The sequence below is a fragment of the Rattus norvegicus genome, chromosome X (assembly GCF_036323735.1).
Source record: "Rattus norvegicus strain BN/NHsdMcwi chromosome X, GRCr8, whole genome shotgun sequence".
Classification (NCBI taxonomy): domain Eukaryota; kingdom Metazoa; phylum Chordata; class Mammalia; order Rodentia; family Muridae; genus Rattus; species Rattus norvegicus.
In genome coordinates, this window is record NC_086039.1 from 90,856,665 (window position 1) to 90,876,390 (window position 19,726).

The window sequence follows — 19,726 nt, forward strand, 5'->3', positions numbered from 1 at the left end:
ACAGTGTCTGCCATAGCTTCCTTTCAAGGTGTAGACTTATGTTGGACAAAATTTTTACACAATATATAATCAAAAGAACTAAAAACTTTTTTCTTTTTATGGTACTACAAATAGCAATATTGTTAACTTGTCTTAGTTATGCCACAATTTATTTTTGATAATTGTATTTACTGATATGATTTATTTTCTATGCTTTCTGTAAGTCATAAAATATATTTTGTAATTTGAAATTGTGTATAGGATTATTATATTCTAATACATAGTCTGAAAATGTTTTTTTTTGTATAAAGGTTTGTTCTTATAGGTATTTGTTGTTAGAAAGTCTCACAAACTTATAATTTTTAAAATTAATATTTAGCTAACTTTTACAGATTTATTTTTATTCTATGTGCATAACTGCTTTACCTACATATATATATATATATATATATATATATATATATATATATATATATATATATATGAACACTGAGTACATGTGTGGTACCTGTAGAGATCAAAAGAATGTTTTCAGTGTCCTGGAATTGGAGATAAGAACATTTTAAGCCACCTTGTGGGTTCTGGGAATAAAATCTGAATCCTGTGAAACAGCAACAGTTGCTCTTATGCACTTAAGCCATTTCTGCATCCCCTGTTTTTAAATTATTTCTATATTCTGTATATTTTTACATAATCTAAATTACAAACTTAGATTATATAATTATGAATTACACTTTTTCTTCCTGATGTATTAATCCAAATTACATATATTTTCTGAACAAAGTAGAGTCTGTTAATTTTGTATGTCCATGACTTAAGGGGTTCATTTTTATCATTTTTATAAATGAACATGTTTGTTGTAAAATCTTAGATTTTATTATTTGTATAAACATTATATTTAGTGAATTGATATACTATTTCTACTTGTTTTAGATGTTTGTTAATTGACTATAGTAAACCACAAATATTTAATGGGAATACACTGAAACAATCAGAATATTGATGTGAATTTAATTTAAAATTGCATGACAAACTACTAAGTTCTTGTATGGTGATAACATTAAATCCAGTGGGAAAGATACATTTCTACTAGGAAAATTATTGATAGTTTTTTTCAACCATTAGAATCATTACTTAGAATCAGAGTATTTGTAGTCACTACTAGTGCCTGAATATACTATTAGAATTCAAATTACAGGCTGAAGATTGAATAATTTGTTATGCTTTAAACAACAGCATTCAAGTTTGTTTAATATTTAACTTAGTTGAATATTTTTGTTTAAACAAATAATTTTGTTTAAATTTTTAGTTGAAGTCCATGTAAAACTTTAAGCTAATTCAACTAAAACTAAAGTATATTTGTATATGGCACTTTTTCTTTCATTCACTAAGATACAGCCTTACAAGATTTTTAAAGGAACATTAGTTTATTTTTCTGCATGATGCAGGAAAGAAACTCAGAGTAAGAAAAGAATGCTGCTAAGGGATAAGAAACAAATGGTGACACAATGTTTTGTCTACAAGCAATGGGTAATAGAGACTGGCATACACTTTAAATAAATTTATCAGTTATTCACAACTATATTTCTTGTATAAATTCCTGGTAAGTTCTCAGCAATATTAAGCTGCAGATATAAATTTATTTCTACATAAATTTCCCATTCTGGCAAGCAGCAATGTTAAGATTCTGTGTCTGAAAAAGCCAAGAGAGTTAGAGACTAATACTTAGGGATTCCAACAAATGCAGAAATGAATTTATAATTTATGATAGATTTATATATTCTTCCTAGTTATGGAAAAAAAGTAGATCTCAGGCAATATTTTATCTCTAAGTGACATGCTTTGCTTTTATACATACCAAAAAATATAATATTTATATTTTGAGCATCCAAAGAGCCATTACCTTGAATCTCTGTCTTTTAATCATGAAGTGTAGATGATTTCTTTGGCAAAAAGCATTTGGTTTATTCAAGAAACCTTTTAACATGTCTTGTGCACTCAGTTAATCTGTCAGACTAATAAAATAAGTTCTTCTTTGTCCACCTACTTCCTGTGCATATAAACTTTTATTTAATTCAGTTTGAAATAGCTAGCTTTTACTTTTCATTTCTTCTTCATATTTGTGGCACTGTCTTTTATTCTTTGTTCTTTGCTGACATAAAATATTTATCAACATATCATCCAAGAAGATCAGTTCCCTGCAGAATATACCAATATGTCTCACCACATGGAAAATGTCTTCTTGTAAATTTCTAAAATCTATAGCAAGTTTCTCATGTTAGGTTTATCTACTGATATTTAAAATGCAAAGTTATGTAATTCTGTGGACACCATTACACAAAGAAACTGCCATCACTAATAAATGTTAATTTATATCAAATTGAAATTACCCACAAAATCGTTGTATATGAAGCAAAAGAAGATATGAATATTTTTAATTCTCATTATATTTGTAATGGAAAATTTTTCTTATACTACCTTGGGGAAAAACTTTATAATACCTTAAATTGGTGAAAAATATACCACTAACATAAAACAGATCATATTTTAGATTTAGCTATCATTTTATTATTATTCAAATACACAATTTAAACTGATATATTAAGACTATAAAAAGCTTTCAATAAGTCAACTTTAATATATTTCTTATTTTGTAGGAAAATTTCACAATAAATTAATTGAACATTTCTTTGAAGAAATGTTTTGCCATTTATATTAGTGAAAGTTATTAAAAATAATTTAAAAATTTTCAGATTATTTCAGATCATTTCATATGTAAACAGATATCTTGTTAATTAATATATTTGAAGTAGGTTATTTCAGAAATAGTAAATATTTTGCTGTATTATGTACCACACCTAATATAAATATAGTGATACTGTAACATAATTATAGTTTTTCGTATAATACATTAGAAATAATCTTTATAAAATGAAATTTCTTAATCCTCAAACTACACTTTGTATAGGTTCAAATAATTTTAGCAAGTTGGTACATGTTATACACAAAAAGTATTTGATGGGCTTTCTCCTGTAATTGGCAGGTAAATTTATGTGGCACTCTTTCTATAATAATGTGTCCAATTACCAAAATGTATAATTGTGTATTGACTTCTTTAGGTCCAAAGGATTTTAAAGGCAGTATGTGGTAAAATAAAGAGGTTGGATAAAATATGACATAAGGGTTCAATCATTTCAATTCTAAATAGAGTTATTTTTATTTACTATAGTTTATGCCTCTAGAATTAATTAAAGTTTGTCTTAATACTTTTCCATGTGCACAGTCCCAAAATAGTTACAAATAGGCATTCAAAGTCCCTGAAATTAGAGGAAATCATTAAAGGACAATAATAACTTGAATCATTTAGTAATTTATAAATTTTACACTAGTAGCTTTGGAGTATGTATTTTGTATACATTAAACTATAGCAAAGAATATAATTTAGAAATCAACAGCTTTGTGGAACTAAAAACCACACCAGATACTCAAACCAAGTTCTATTTTAGTAATTTCTTAATTTACAATTCATCTACACAAAAACAGAATGAATATTAAAACCTATGAAAAGTTTGAGAGCTGTAATTGTTTCAAGTTCTTGGATTAGGTTAAAGGCAGATTTTTTAAAATACTGATTTATTAGTATTTTCTCCAAACTGAAAATTGAATCTACCCCTTTAAGATTTGCTTTGGGTTTGTAGTTTAGTCCCTGGGACCTTTGGTGGTCCAGTTAGTTGGTAATGCTGTTCTTCCTATGGGGTTGCAATCCCCTTCAGCTTCTGCTGTTCTTTCCCTAGCTCTTTCATTGGGGGCCCCCAGACTCAGTCTCATGGTTGGTTGTAAGTATCTGCATCTGCATTGGTCAGGCACCAATAGAACTTCTCTGGTGAATGTTAGAGGGGTAAGACTGTAGTGAGTGAATGGTGGAGGAGCACCCTCATAGAGACAAAAGGGAGGGGGTGATGGATGGAATGGGGGGGTTAACCAGGAAGGGGGTATCATTTGAAATGTAAACAAATAAAATGATAATTAAAATAGATATAATTTGGAGGGGAAAGATTTGCTTTTGATATTTCTCAATGTCTTTAATATTTGTATATTAAAGTTGTGTTACGTGCCTTTCTAAGCAGCATAGTCATGGACTCATTGACTTAAGTAGAGTATAAAATAATGAATATTCTATGATTTTGTCATTTGTTTTAAGTTCAGGGTTTTCACGTTCTCTCTAAAGTCAGGTTCCTTTTGGGAATGAGTGCAATACTTTGCAAAAGAGGGAAAATTCTGTATTAAGTATTTGTATTAACTGAGAAAATTGAGTTTACCAGATTGATTAATGAAGTCATATTTTTGGAGAAAAACAGGAACAAAATAATGCAATCACCTAATTCTCTTATATAATTAATTCAGTTCTGTGCATTCTAAAATTTTTCTTGTCAGCTAAAATTGTCAGATGGAAGTGTTATTTTCTAAATTACATCCACAAGCCTTTGAACCACTTAAAATATCAAGTCTAAATTTTGAAACTGAAACTTTTTGTCCTAAATATTTTTAGGTTAAAACATTGTTGTTTCCTTTCAAAATATAACTAAATTATGAATTAGTATTTTCAGTAAACATTTTCATATTTTTACCAAAACAGTATATTGTATTTTCTTAGTTTTTTTCTTTTAGTTGTTATGTGAATTGGTGAAATATATTTGTATTTGTAGATGTTGAAATTTCCCAAAATAATAATAAGAGCACCAGTATTTTGATACTACTTGCGATAAAAGGGTGCCTTCAGCAGAGGTTTGGTAATACCTGTTATATCTGGATAATATGATTTTAAAGTAGAGAAGCTTTCTATGGTGTGTTGTTGCCACCAAAAATATAGGTGTATTTTCTGTCTCCACTATATATTGTTGATTGAGTTTTGAAAAAGTTATTTATTTGTTTTAAACTTATTTCCTAATATGTAATTAAGAATGTTGAAGCAGGGTAGTATGTGTCCCTGAAACAAACTTAAGTAATAATTTATCTGATTATGTCTTTCACATTAAGATCAGATATTTTTAATGTATATGGAATATATAAATAGGATTATCTGCATAATATAATATAACATGCTTTTATATTGTCTCCATAAAAAATAGGGCTTTCTAAAGATAATGTTCTTTGATATATACATTGATTTTTGCTTAAAATACATGTTAAGATTTATCTTTCCGCTATGTGAATTATGAAAATATTCTGTATATGATGCTTTCTCTCAAAGTGCCCTCTGCTACAGTTGTTGAAAGAGTTCTTCTCAATGAAAGGACAGAAAGAGCAGTGATAGCTGAGAGAGACACAAGATGTGAGAAATGAGAAAATGAGATAACATTAAGAATTGCTTTTATAAACATTTGGACTATGGATGAAAGGAGCATTTTTTATTGTTTTAGAGATCTACTTTTGTGAAGAGATACCATGATATGGTAATCCTTTTTCCTTTAAAAAATTATTTATAATCCAATAATTGCCTATCTCTCCCCCATTTTGGTCCCCTTTCCCAAAGTTCCTCATCTCATTCTTCTTTCTCCTTGCCTCTGAGAGGATGCTCCCCTTCCACCCTGCCTCCTACTTCCCTGGGGCCTCAAGTCTCTTTAAGATTAAGGTCATTTTCTTAGACTAAGGCCTGACCAGGCAGACCTCTGCTATAGTTGTGTCAGGGGCCTCTGTCTGGCCACTGTATGCTCCTGGGTGTTGGCTCATTCTCTGGGAGCTCCCTGGGGTCTGGGTAAATTGAGACTGCTTGTCTTCTTGTGGAGTTGCTCTCCCCTTCAGCTACTTCACACCTTCCCCTAATTCAACCATATAAATCCCTGACTTCAGTCCAATGGTTTGGCTGTAAGCATCTGCTTCTGTCTCAGTCAGCTACTGTTAGAGACTCTCAGGGGACAGCCATGCTCGGCTCTTGTCTGTAAGACATCATAGTACCAGTAATAGTGTCAGGCCTTGGTGGCCGCAATCCCCGTGAGATGGATCCCAAGTTGGGCAAGTGAGTGGACTGCCTTTTCTTCAATCACTTCTCCATTTTTGTCACTGCAGTTCTTTGAGACAGGAACAGTTCTGAGTCAGAAATTTTGACAATGGTTTAGTAACCCTGTTCTTTCCCTTGAGGCCCTGTCTGTCTACTGCAGGTAGACTTTAAGAGTTCCCTTTCCACATTGTTGGCCAATTTGGCTAAGGTGACCCCCACTGAGTCCTTAGAGCTTCTCACCTTCCATCTTTCTGGTACTTTCTAGAGTGTTTCTCTCCTACCAACCCGGAGGCTGCTTATTCCCTTCCATTCTCTTGGTTCTCTGAGTTTCTCTCCTGCCTCTTCCATCCTGATCCTATTCCCCTTTTTCCCTCCCCTCCCCTCTCCCAACCAGGTACCTCTCTCCTTCTGCCAGCCCCGACTGATTATTTCCTTCCCTCTTCTTTTTTTTTTATTCACATTTTTTTTAACTTGAGTATTTCTTATATACATTTCAAGTGTTATTCCCTTTCCCGGTTTCCGGGCAAACATCCCCCTTCCCCCTCCCCTTCCTTATGGGTGTTCCCCTCCCCATCCTCCCCCCATTGCCACCCTCCCCCCAACAGACTAGTTCACTGGGGGTTCAGTCTTAGCAGGACCCAGGGCTTCCCCTTCCACTGGTGCTCTTACTAGGATATTCATTGCTACCTATGAGGTCAGAGTCCACGGTCAGTCCATGTATAGTCTTTAGGTAGTGGCTTAGTCCCTGGAAGCTCTGGTTGCTTGGCATTGTTGTACATATGGGGTCTCGAGCCCCTTCAAGCTCTTCCAGTTCTTTCTCTGATTCCTTCAACGGGGTTCTATTCTCAGTTCAGTGGTTTGCTGCTGGTATTCGCCTCTGTATTTGCTGTATTCTGGCTGTGTCTCTCAGGAGCGATCTACATCCGGCTCCTGTCGGTCTGCACTTCTTTGCTTCATCCATCTTGTCTAATTGGGTGGCTGTATATGTATGGGCCACATGTGGGGCAGGCTCTGAATGGGTGTTCCCTCAGTCTCTGTTTTCATCTTTGCCTCTCTCTTCCCTCCCAAGGGTATTCTTGTTCCCCTTTTAAAGAAGGAGTGAAGCATTCACATTTTGATCATCCGTCTTGAAACATCTTCACTTGGGCCTTTCTTCTTGTTACACTTTTTAAGCTTTGTGTGTTACATTGAGGTATTCTATACTTTTCGGCTAATATTTACTAATCAGTATGTATGACTTTTTGGGTCTGAGTTACCTCACTCAGGATGATATATTCTACTTCCATCTATTTGTCTGAAAAACTAATGATGTCCTTGATTTTAATAGATGAATAGGATTGCATTGTACAAATGAATCACATTGTGTGCATTCATTCTTCTGTTGAGGGACATCTGGGTTTTTTCCAGATTCTGGCTATTATAAATAAGTCTCCTATGAACATGGTAGAGCATGCATCCTTGTGGTATGCTGTGGCATCTTTTGTATATATGCCCAAGAGTGGTATCACTGGTCGGATAGATCTAGTCCCAAATTCCTGAAGAACCTCCAGATTGATTTCTAGAGTGGCTCTACCAGGTTGCAATCCCACCATCAATGAAGTGCTCCACTTTCTCCACATCCTCAACAGCATGACCGTTCCTTTCAGTTTTTGATCTTAGCCATTCTGATTGCTGTGTGATAGAATCGCAGAGCTCTTGGGATTTGCATTTCTCTGATGACTGAGGACTTTGAACACTTTCAATGTTTCTTGGCCATTTGAGATTCTTCTGCTATGAATTCTCTGCTTAGCTCTATACCCCATATTTTAATTGGGTTATTTGAGTGGTTTTTGGAGGTTAGCTTCTTGTGTTTCTTATATATTTTAGACATTAGCCCTCTGTTGGATATAGGTTTAATAAAGATTTTTTTCCCAATCTGTAGGTTGCTGACTTTTATCTATTGCCTCTCTCCTTTGCCTTACAAAAGCTTTTCACTTTCATGAGGTTCCATTTATTGATTTTTGATCTTTGAGCCTAGGACATTGGTGTTCTATTCAAGAAATTTCCCCCTGTGCCAGTGAGTTCAAGACTCTTTCCCACTATCTCATCTATTACATATAGTACATCTGGTTTTAGACTGAGGTCCTCGATTCATTTGGACTTCAGCAAGGCGATAAAATGGATCTACTTTGCAGTGTATTAAATTACCTCAAACAAATCAACAGCCTTGCTTTATATAAATTATACGTAGGCTGAGAAGGAAACCAGGGAAGCAATAACCTTCACAATAGCCACAAATGGTATAACATTTCTTGGCGTAACTTTTCCCAAGGAAGTGAAAGATCTGTACAACAAGAACTACAAATCCCTAAAAACAGAAATCAAAGGAGACCTCACAAGATAGAAAAATCTCCCATGCTCATAGATTGGTAATATTAACAGAGGAAAAATGGTCAAATTGCCAAAGCAATTTACAGATTCAATGCAATCCCCATCAAAATTCAAACTCAACTCTTCATGGAGAGAGAAAGGGCAATTCTAAAATTCATTTGGAACATCAAAAAACCCAGGATAGCCAAAACAATTCTCAACAAGGAAAGATCTTCTAGAGTAATTACTGTTCCTGACCTCAAGCTGTACTACAAAGTGATGATGATAAAAACCACATGGTATTAGTACAGAGACAGACAGGTCAATCAATGGTATAGAATTGAAGACCCAAAATAAATCCATATACCTATGGATACTTGATCTTTGACAAAGAGGTAAAAAAGCATACAGTGGAAAAAAATATAGCATCTTCAGTAAATGGTGTTCATCTCATTGATGGTCTATAAGGAAGAGAAGAATATGATAGCATGTTATAACTTGAGTATGGTCAACCAAAATTTTGTTGACATGGATAATCATGTTTATTTCTTTTTTTTTAAGATTTATTTATTTATTATATATAAGTACACTGTAGCTGTCTTCAGACACACCAGAAGAGAGCACTGGATCCCATTACAGATGGTTGTGAGCCACCATGTGGTTGCTGGGAATTGAACTCAGGACCTCTGGAAGAGTAGTCGGGTGCTCTTAACCACTGAGCCATCTCTCCAGCCCCATCATGTTTATTTCTTGAAGCAAACAAATTAAATGTTTTTTAGTATTTTTGTAGTCAGAGTAATATACTGACTTTATCTTTTTACGGTTATCAAAGTATGGCTTCTTTAAGGACGTACCCTTATGGCAGAAGAAAATACATAAGAATTTATAGTTTATACAATAATTAAACTCATACTTTCAACATTTTTTCACTAAAAGTTAGATGACCATTTTATGATCTTATAATATCTGTATTTGTAGTCTTAATCTTTACTAATTTTGAACAGAAAATTTTATTTGAGCCCTTCTATTTCTTATTTTGAAGTCCATACACTCAAGAAGATTACAGCAACTATGCAGGTTATTAGTCATGAAATCAATAAGGAAGATACAGTGGTGATTTGTGCTGTACATCAGGAAGAATTAAGTCTTTTGGGAAATTTTTGCAATGTTTCAAAAATAACATCTAAGAACGGTAGACAGTTTACTAATTTAGTATTTAGCCTTCAAGTCTACAAATTTTATTTTTTTCAATTTTATTCTGCTGCATTTAGTGAACTTCTGTATTAAACTTTGAAAGGCTTAGCATAAGGAATTAAATTAACTACTTGTTCTTAATAGTTAACTGATAAAACTTGGAACTATACTCTCACATACTAATTTGTTCAGTTTTTCTCTGTATTGGAAGTTATTCTAGAAATTTCAGTTTACTGAAATTTTTAATTACTTAAAGGTAGCATATATTATACACGATAATAAATATTTGCTTAAATATTATGCTTCATTAACTGTATTTTCAAACAAAGCCAATTATTTATTTTAAACATAGTTTAAATTTGTAAGTTATTTTCTAATAAATGCAATGATATTTAATTTTAAACTGACTTCCTTAATATTTTATTGCTTCATGGCTAAAACTTACATTAAAGAGTAGCTCCACATGTGATTACTTTTGAAGTAATTGGAAAGTATAAATTGATACACTGACAAGTATTTACGTTCAATTTGTTGTGTTGGTAGTAACCTCTCTTAATCAGTTTACATTTTTCTTTAACATTAAATCTGAATGTCTGAATTTGGTAGAGGAGAAATTAGAGGGTGTGTTTGAATCCATCAGTGCAGTAAAGAACTTGTTGCATCATATAAAACAATATAGATGTTTACAGTGACTTGGGTGATCTTGTTAACTAGGTCAGGATTCCCATCCTCCTTCAGCATTCAACAGTCTTCACCAAATGCACTTACATTACAAATCCACTATTGTTTTAGTAGATTCTTAAACATATTGCTTTATGTGCTAAAATATTGCCACATTTGAACAAGTTTCTACTATTTCTTCAGAGTATTAAGAAATTTATATGGAATATATTTATTCCCTCAAATTTTAAAGAAAATTGATGTGTTTGACATTACTCATTTATAAATCAATTTTTCCTTGTTAGGTCAGTAAAACAATGGTCATGACTACATTTTTTTTTAAATAGACTTGATTTCTTCTTAGTTATTTTGCTACCTATTAACCTTATTTCATTTGAAAAACATTCAGAGAACTATAAGTATGTCCAGGTCCAATCCCTTTCGTTTTGACTTTTTTGATTACCAAATTTGATCACTGAGAATTGTGCTAACTTGTAATTATATCTTACATATGAAAAGCAAGTACTTTATTTCTAATTTTTCTTTCTCATTGTAAAATATATGAAAATAATATTGAAAAAGCGTAAGTCTTGATTATTTATTTCAATAATGAATTTGAAGTATATGCTTATGTGTTTGCATGTGATTTTTTTCCTTTGATTGGATACATCAAAGGTGTAGAGTTTCAAAATACTATTTAAAAGATAAATCTTATTCCATGTATCTTTTGAAAAGACTCATTTTTTTTTTGTCAGTGTGTTACCATTAAATTGACTAACTTCACAATAAAATACCTTGTGATGGAAAAGGAATGTGCTGTAAGACATCAACAATACGTAAAAATATCAAAATTTTTCTTTGATTAATTTGCATAATTTTATAAGAATATTACCTTCAATATGACATATTTGCAGTTGTATTTTGTTTGTTTTTGAGCTACTATGCATCTATGTATGTCAGGTGTCATTTCAAATTACCTCAATTTAATCGAAGCAGGTGTTATGCAATTTCAATTTGTTGTCTTTTAAAATTTTTTCAAACATGAACACTGTAAAATATATACTAAAACACAGAAGTCAACAACAAATTCATTGTACTATGAATTTTAAAATTTTATAAAAAAGAAATTGGATATTCATCCATATATATACATGTATATATATATACAAACTTAATATTTTATTAATATAAACTATTCGGTTTGAATAGTCTTCACTTTTTATCCTTGACTATGATGCCCTATTGTCTTTAAATGAAAAAAAATAAAAAAAAATTGATCACTGTGTTTATCCAGAATATGATTATTATAACGCACATGAATTTCACTCTTTTATTTGTGAGAAATAATACATATGCTTGGTTTGTGACCTTATAGAAAAATATTCTTAAAACAATATAAGAATAATTCCACTAAAATACATCACTAGGCTAGTGTCTACTAATTTGGCAGTCATCTTTATTTTTTATCACCAGAATATGGAGACAAGAGTACTCAAGGTAAAACATAATATTTTCTTGCATTCTGTTTTCAGTAGGAGAGTATATGAATGTTAATGCTATTTTATTTGTGTACTCTATTTTCTTTTCCCAATCAATAAAGTTAGACATATATTGATGTCTTGTATAGTACTGAGCTCCTAATAGGTAAGTAATTAGCTAAAGGAACATAGGCATTATCTAAAAGAGCAATCACTACTTGCTCAAAGTGCAACACATCACATAGGCTTGGTTAAATCGAATTCAAACAAATTACAGAAGACAAAATTAAGTAAGTTCAATCTTGTTTAAGTTAACACACTCTGTGAAAAGGGGTTGAGAATGCAGTGGAATTAATATAATTTACTATGTAACTTATATAGCCTATTTGGAAGAAGATTAAATATATATTGTTTAACTTTATGCAAATCTCTTTTTAGCTTTCATTCCTGGACTAAAGAAAGGTACAGTAGAAACAAACACAAGCTTCACTAAAATGCATGTTCCACTTCAAAGTAAATTGATCATGTGTTTTTGGGAACTTTTGTTTCCTTCATCTCCCATAAAGCACTAGAAATTTTAACTGCTTGCTTCAGATTTTAAAGAATGAACTGATATCTAAGAGAATATTTCTTAAGTTGGTTATCCTCACTACTTGAATGATTTTTCCAATTTCTTTACATAAATTTTTATGTAACAAAATTAATATAATCATGTAGTCATTTGTTTGCCTTAACGTAACTACTTTCAAATTAACTATGGATTTAATTATATTACACCTCTGACCAGGGGAATATTTTTGACATTTGTGTGACGGAATACAAGAGATAAAACATTATCTTTATTTCTTTTCTAATTTGATCTCTAAATTTTCATACTGTATACATGCTAAAGAAAATAGTCTCATTTTCAATTCTTGTAATGGTTTGCAAGGAACATACTTTACCAATATCTGTGCTATACATTATTTGTGAGCCTCTACTAAGATAAGACTAAGAAACAAATATTTTTAAGGATGAAATTTAAGCAATCAGTTAAATGTATTTAATTTATATATTGTTCATAAAAATTTAAGACGTTATTGGATATTCTGAATGCCTCATTTGTATGTTCATTTTAACTTCATATTTCAAAACAACCTTTCTATTGTTCTATTGTCCAAAAACTTTGATTTGGCTTTGTAAGTTTTAAAACTACAATCAATAATCCATTGTTACTTCAAGCAATCTAAAATTATTATTATATACTAAGGTATATAGTTCTTTCTGAAACCAGTAATAAATCCAAAAAGTTACACACAGATCTTTTTTCAAGTTTGATGCGAGAATTTGAAATAAATGATTACTTATTTTACTTTGATTGTTTTCAGATTTGGGGCTTCTTGTGTTTAGTTTAAATACTTCTTTGGCCAGCTTGTATGATTAACCTTCATATTCTAATCAATTTCAGAAACCAAATTTTGAAAATTTTATTATAATATCTTACTCATAATGTCCTTCAATGTCTTATATATTGAACATTTCAATATATAATAAAGTTAATATAGAAATATTTCATATAATTTTATAACACTCTTCTTCTTATGGTTTTGTAGCTATTTCCCTGCAAATTCATGAGCTATAGATATGAATTAGCCATAAGGACTTGTTTGTGTTTATAATTCAAGTCAAACATTTTGTTTCATTTCAAATTAGTTGATCACATTGTAATAACTTCCACTGAGTATATCATTTATTTATCAATCCATTTACTTTATGAGCAAACTCATGTGAAGAATACTTGTTCTGGTCCTTAATTCCTATTAAGCAATAAGACATTTTTCTGCATAGGAAAGAAAACATGTGGTAACTGTGATACTGTGTCTGGTTTATTTTACTCTGTAATATGTCTTGATTAACTCTTCATAGAGGCACTATGGGATAAAAAAATTTGAATATGAGTCAGGACCACATGGATTCTTTTTTTTTTTTTCTTTTTCTTTTTTTCGGAGCTGGGGACCGAACCCAGGGCCTTGCACTTACTAGGCAAGCGCTCTACCACTGAGCTAAATCCCCAACCCCGACCACATGGATTCTTATAAAACTATTATTACCTAACAAGATGAATACACTCGTTGAAGTCAATTAAGTACTCAAAGATTTGATGTTTATGTTTCCTTTTTATCTTTTTCTTTCTTTTCTTCTGTTTGCTTTCCTTTTGCCTCCACACTCCTTCCATCTTTCTCTCAAAGACCAGGGTATCCGTGAATAGAATATATACTTGAGTATGAACTTGCACTTCTGAGTGAACTATTACAGGCATAAGATCTGGTTTATATAGCACATAATAGATAAGACCTTACCCTAATGAGCTCACTCTCTACATCGTTTCTGTCATTTTAAATTTTCTAGTAACCATGTGTTCCTGGTATATAATAGTATAGTTAAAAACATAAAACGTGACACTACCTAGTATTTATATATGTAAATAAAAGTGTGTACTATCTTCACCAAATATTTGACGTTCATGCTATACTTTCATATGCAGTTTTTATTATTCTTCCAATATTTTTTGATTTTACTTATTTACATTCTAGCCATTGCAATTGCTCCAGGTTCTACCCTCCACATTTTTTCATCCCATTCCTCAACCCCCTTTACTCTGAAAGTATTCTCCCCCCTTCTCCCCCACCCCCGCATCCTTCCTTTCCTGGGGCCTCAAGTCTCTATAGGATTACACATACCTTATCCTACTGAGGGCAAACCAGGCACTCCTCTGAGATATATATATATATATATATATATATATATATATATATATATATATATATATATATATATATATATATCTGCCAGGGGGCTCGGATCAGTCCATGTATGCTGTCTGGTTGGTGGCTCAGTATCTGGGAGCTCCCATGCATCCAGGCAACTGGGATAGTTGAGACTGCAAGTCTTCCTATGGGGTTGTCCTTCCCTTCAGCTCCCTTAATCCTTCCCCTAATTCCACCAGAGCAGTCCCCAACCTCAGTCAAATGATTGGATAAAAGTATGTGCATCTGTCTATGTCAGCTGCTAGTACGGGCCTCTCAGAGTATACTCATGCTAGGTTCCTGTCTGTAAGCACATTAAAGCATCATTAAAAGTGTCAGGCCTTGGTGACTGTACCCTCCTGCCCGTGAGATGGATCCCAATTTGGGCTGGTCATTGGACTGCAGTTCCTTCTCTCTCTTCCACATTTTTGTCCCAGCAGTTCTTTTAGAGAGGAACAATTTTGGGCAAGAAATTTTGATTGTGTGATGAATATCCCATCCCTCCACTTGGGGTCCTTTCTATCTACTGGAGGTAGATTCTGAATTCTGTCTCTCTACTGTTGGACATTTGGGCTAATGTCATGCCATTTGAGTCTTTTGGACACTCAGATATCAGGTCTTTGGAAATTTTTAGAGGGTCTCCCCACCCCTGACCCCCCAATGGCCCTCTGGGTTTCTCTCCTGTCCTGACACTACTTTTATGATTTGTTCCCCCTTTCTCCTCCCACTTCCTTCTCCCTACCAGGTCCCATCATCCCTCTGCTTCCTGTCTTTATTTTGTAACTCCTTCTAAGTAGGATTGAAACATTTTTTTTTCAATTTTCTTTTTTCTTTTTTTATTGGATATTTCTTTATTTACATTTCAAATGTTATTCCTTTCGTGGTTTCCTGTTCATAAGCCCCTTATCACCGCCCCTTCCTCTTCTTCCATAAGTGTTCCCCTCCCCACCTACCCCCCTTACCGCCCTCCCACCAACATTCAAGTATCTTAATTTGAACTTCCTTCTCTTTAAAATTTTTACAGTCTGTGGGTTTTATCTTGGGTGTTCTGTACTTTTTGTCTAATATCACTTATCACTGAGCACATACCATGCACGTCATTTTGGGTCTGGGTTACATCACTCAGGGTGATAGTTTCTAGTTCCATCCATTTGCCTAGCTGAATTGTGTGTAAATGAACCACATTTTATGTATCCATTCTTCAATTGAGGTACATCTGGGTGGTTTCCAGTTTCTGGCTATTACAAATAATACTGCTTTGAACATACTGAAGCATATGTCCTTATGCTATGGGTGGGGCATCTTTTGGGTATATACCCAGGAGTGGTGTTGCTGGGTCTTCAGATAGAACTATTTCCAATTTTCTTTTTTAATAATCATTTATTTATTTATTATTAAATATATTTCTTTACTTATATTTCAAATGTTGTTCCGCTTCCCTCCCCCATACAGGTGTTGCCCCCATACATCCCCCTTACTGACCCCACCATATTCCGATGGACTGGGGATCCAACCTTTGCAGGATCAAGGGCTTCCCCTTCCACTGGTGCCCCAACAAGGCTATTCTCTGCCACATATGCAGTTGGAGCCCTGGGTCAGTCAATGTATATAGTCTTTCTGTAGTGGTTTAGTCCCTAAAAGCTCTGGTTGGTTGTCATTGTTGTTTCTATGGGGTTGCAAGCTCCTTCAACTCTTTCAATCCTTCCTCTAATGGGTGTCCTTCCCAAGGGTGTCCTATTTTCAGTTTGGTGGTTTGCTGCTAGCATTGACCTCTGTATTGGACATGCTCTGGATGTGTCTCTCAGGAGAGATCTTAATCTGGTCCCTTTCCGCATGCATTTTTTAACTTCATCAATCTTATCTAGATTTGGTGGATATACATATATACATATACATATACACATACACATACACATACACATACACACACACACACACACACACACACACACACACACACACACACACACACATATATATATATATATATATATATATGGGCCACATGTGGAGCAGGCTCTGAATAGCCATTCCTTGAGTCATTGCTCTAAACTTTGCTTCTATAGCCCCTCCTATGGATATTTTTCCCCTTTTAAGGAGTGGGAGCATCCGCATTTTGGTCATCCTTCTTCTTGAGCTTCCTGTGGTCTATGGATTGCATCTTGGGTAATTCAAGCTTTTTGGCTAATATCTACTTATCAATGAGTGCATACCAAGTGTGATTTTCTAAGATTGAGTTACCTCACTAAGGATGATATTTTCTAGTTCAATCCATTTGCCTATGAATTTCATGAAGTTACCATTTTTGATAGTTGAGTAGTACTCCATTGTGTAGATGTACCACATTTTTTTAAATCCATTCCCCTGTTGAAGGGCATCTGGGTTCTTTCTAGATTCTGGCTATCATAAATATGGTGGAGCATGTGTCTTTGTTGTATGTTGGAACATCTTTTGGGTATATGCCCAGGAGAGGTATATCTGGGTCCTCAAGTAGTGCAATGTTCAATTTTCTGAGGAACCTCCATACTGATTTCCAGAAAGGTAGTACCAGTTTGCAATCCCACCAACAATGGAGGAGTGTTCCTCTTTCTCCACATCCTTGCCAGCATCTGCTGTCACTGGAGTTTTTGATCTTAACCATTCTGACTGGTATGAGGTGGAATCTCAGGGTTGTTTTGATTTGCATTTCCATGATGACTAAGGATGTTGAACATTTCTTTAAGTGCTTGTCTGCCATTAAATATTCTTTAGTTGAGAGTTCTTTGTTTGGCTCTTTACCACATTTTTTAATAGGGTTATTTGGTTTTTAGGTTAACTTCTTAAGGTTTTTTTTATACATTTTAGATATTAGCCCTCTATCAGGTGTAGGGTTAGTGAAGATTTTTTAATCCCAATCTGTAGATTGCCTATTTGTCCTCTTGATGGTGTCTTTTGTCTTACAGAAGATTTTCAGTTTCTACTGTTTCAATTTTTAAGAACTAGAAACTAAGGCAACATAAAATTGAATAATAGAAGCCTCAAAGTGTTAACAGTTAAAGTTTTAAGCCTGAATAATACAATACCAATACAATTTTTGGTACATTGGTCAGTGCCCTATTGAGCATAAATTGCAACTAAATTTATTTTTCAAATTTTGTCTGATCAAATACTTTATATTTAACATTTTCATTATATAGTTGCATTTTAACATCATAACAGGTTCAAAAGTCACACTATATTTTATTCTTGTTTGTAAGGCAGAAAAATCACCTGATTTATTTAAGTGTACCCATGGGTTTGTTGTCTATAATTATAATTCATTTATTTTATCTGTTTTTGGTATATTATTACAATATTCCTGGAAATACCCCAAATCTTTCTTGGTCTCAGTAAAGCTTGAAGTGTCCATTATATAGATAAAGACTCATCTGAAATTATTTATGACTTGAAATGCTAAATTATGTCAAAGATTCTTATTTAGGAAAAAGAATATGGAAAAAGCAAAAGTTTTATCTAGGAGAAACTGTGGTAAATGACTTTTCTCTCATCCAGGTGAATTGGCTTCCTTATATGCATCTCACATCTTAGTTACTAAGTCTGTGCAAACACAAAATGTAATTTATCTGTAAGAAGGATAGCCATGAAATAGTTCATATGTCATTTTTTAGATAAGCAGTGTCCTTTCAAAGAGTATCACTTTTTTATATGAATGTATATAAATAGGTTTTAAGTCAAAAACTTATAGCATGGACCATACAATTAATCTCTTCTTTCTAATTTAATATCTCCCTCTATTATCATGTTACATGACCACATCAATTGAGGTTCTGTTAGCTTCATTTTAGGTTACTAATAAGTAGACTTGAAATTTTATTAAAAAATATTTTCAGAAAGAACTAAGTCTTATAAAGCATTAGGATTTGCATATTTTAATATGTAAAATAGTTTTCTTCAAATAATATATGACAAGATAATTCTTCTATATCAATTATATATTGTATATTAACAGAGAAATAGACAAAATGTGTCTCCTAATAAAATTGTGTAGCTTGTTAATGGTTTTTGGTAACAAAGGAAAGTAAAAGCAATTTTGAAACTATCATACAAAAATAAAGTATAGAAGAAAACTAATTTCATTTTGGAGATAGTACACTTATTAAATTATAAGAATGACTGTAATACTTTATTACTTTTATTCTGACAAAACTTTTGGTGAAGCATTGAATCAGGATATAACCTATGAAAACAAAATGCTCTATTCAAACTTCCTACTTTTGTTAGACTTTCAAAAATATAAATGTAGATGAAATAAAGGCATTATTAATTGGGCTTATTAGCACAATTTACATAATCCATAAACATTGTGAAATTTCCAAATACGGCTCCAAAATTTTAAATATTATTATAAGCCATTATGTTATGTTTCAGAAATTATTAATTAATAAAGGAACTCTGTCTTTTTTTTTAATTGTTAACTTAATACTATAGGCACAGAATATGGAGGTTTAGATTATATATTGTTCCATATTTTTTATCAACACAGTCATATGAAAATACAAAAGCATTTTTAAATTTCCAGGAGTTGCTTTATTAAAAATTAAAAATAGTCAAAATTATTTTAGTAAAACAGCTAACAAAACATATCTCAAGTCTTACAATCATAAATCATAAGTAATTAAAATTTACAAATGTTTTCATTCTTTCTCACAGTACATATTGCAAACAAGTTTGTGGTTTATGAATAGCAAACTCAATTCCAATCAGTCACATTTTAAGTGTACAAGAGCTACTTTTGACTAGTGGTCATTAATTTGGAGTCCTAAAATACTGAAGATTGGTCTCTATACACAGCATTTTGATGTTATTCCAAGAACAATAAATGAAAAAAAGAACAAAAATGAACATTAGAATTCTTGAATGGGTGTTTGTGCTTCACAGAGGATTACCCCCCTTGGCTGTCATAATTCACATAAAATGAAGTGTTTATGAACACCTCTCTCTCTCTCTTTCTTTCTCTCTGTCTCTGTCTCTGTCTCTGTCTCTCTCTCTCTCTCTCACTGTGTGTGTGTGTGTGTGCATGTCTGGATATGTATGTGTATATTCATCTTCCTGTCTATATGTCAAAAACAATAATGGTTAAAGAAATGTTTCACCAAGCAAAAAAAAATGCTATCAAGGCTGAATTGCTGAGATAATTCCTGGGACCTATAGTGCACTATAGTGCAGAAAGAGAAACTGACTATTTCAAGATGGCCTCTGACCTTCATACTTGCAACATGGATTCCTATTTGTACTCTGTTTAT

The 19,726-nt window shown here is 32.7% G+C and overlaps 1 protein-coding gene across 4 annotated transcripts in view; it reads left to right on the forward strand.

Annotated features, from left to right (window-relative positions):
* Window positions 1–19,726, forward strand: part of Pcdh11x (protocadherin 11 X-linked) — a 695,481-nt gene that overhangs the window by 577,474 nt on the left and 98,281 nt on the right. For 2 of the 4 annotated variants that reach the window (XM_039099734.2, NM_001271228.1), the window contains one exon: window positions 12,097–12,120. The exons of the other annotated variants lie outside the window; for them this stretch is intronic. In XM_039099734.2, the coding sequence (XP_038955662.1) occupies window positions 12,097–12,120 (24 nt within the window). The remainder of the gene's footprint in view (window positions 1–12,096; window positions 12,121–19,726) is intronic. 4 annotated transcript variants of the gene reach the window in all.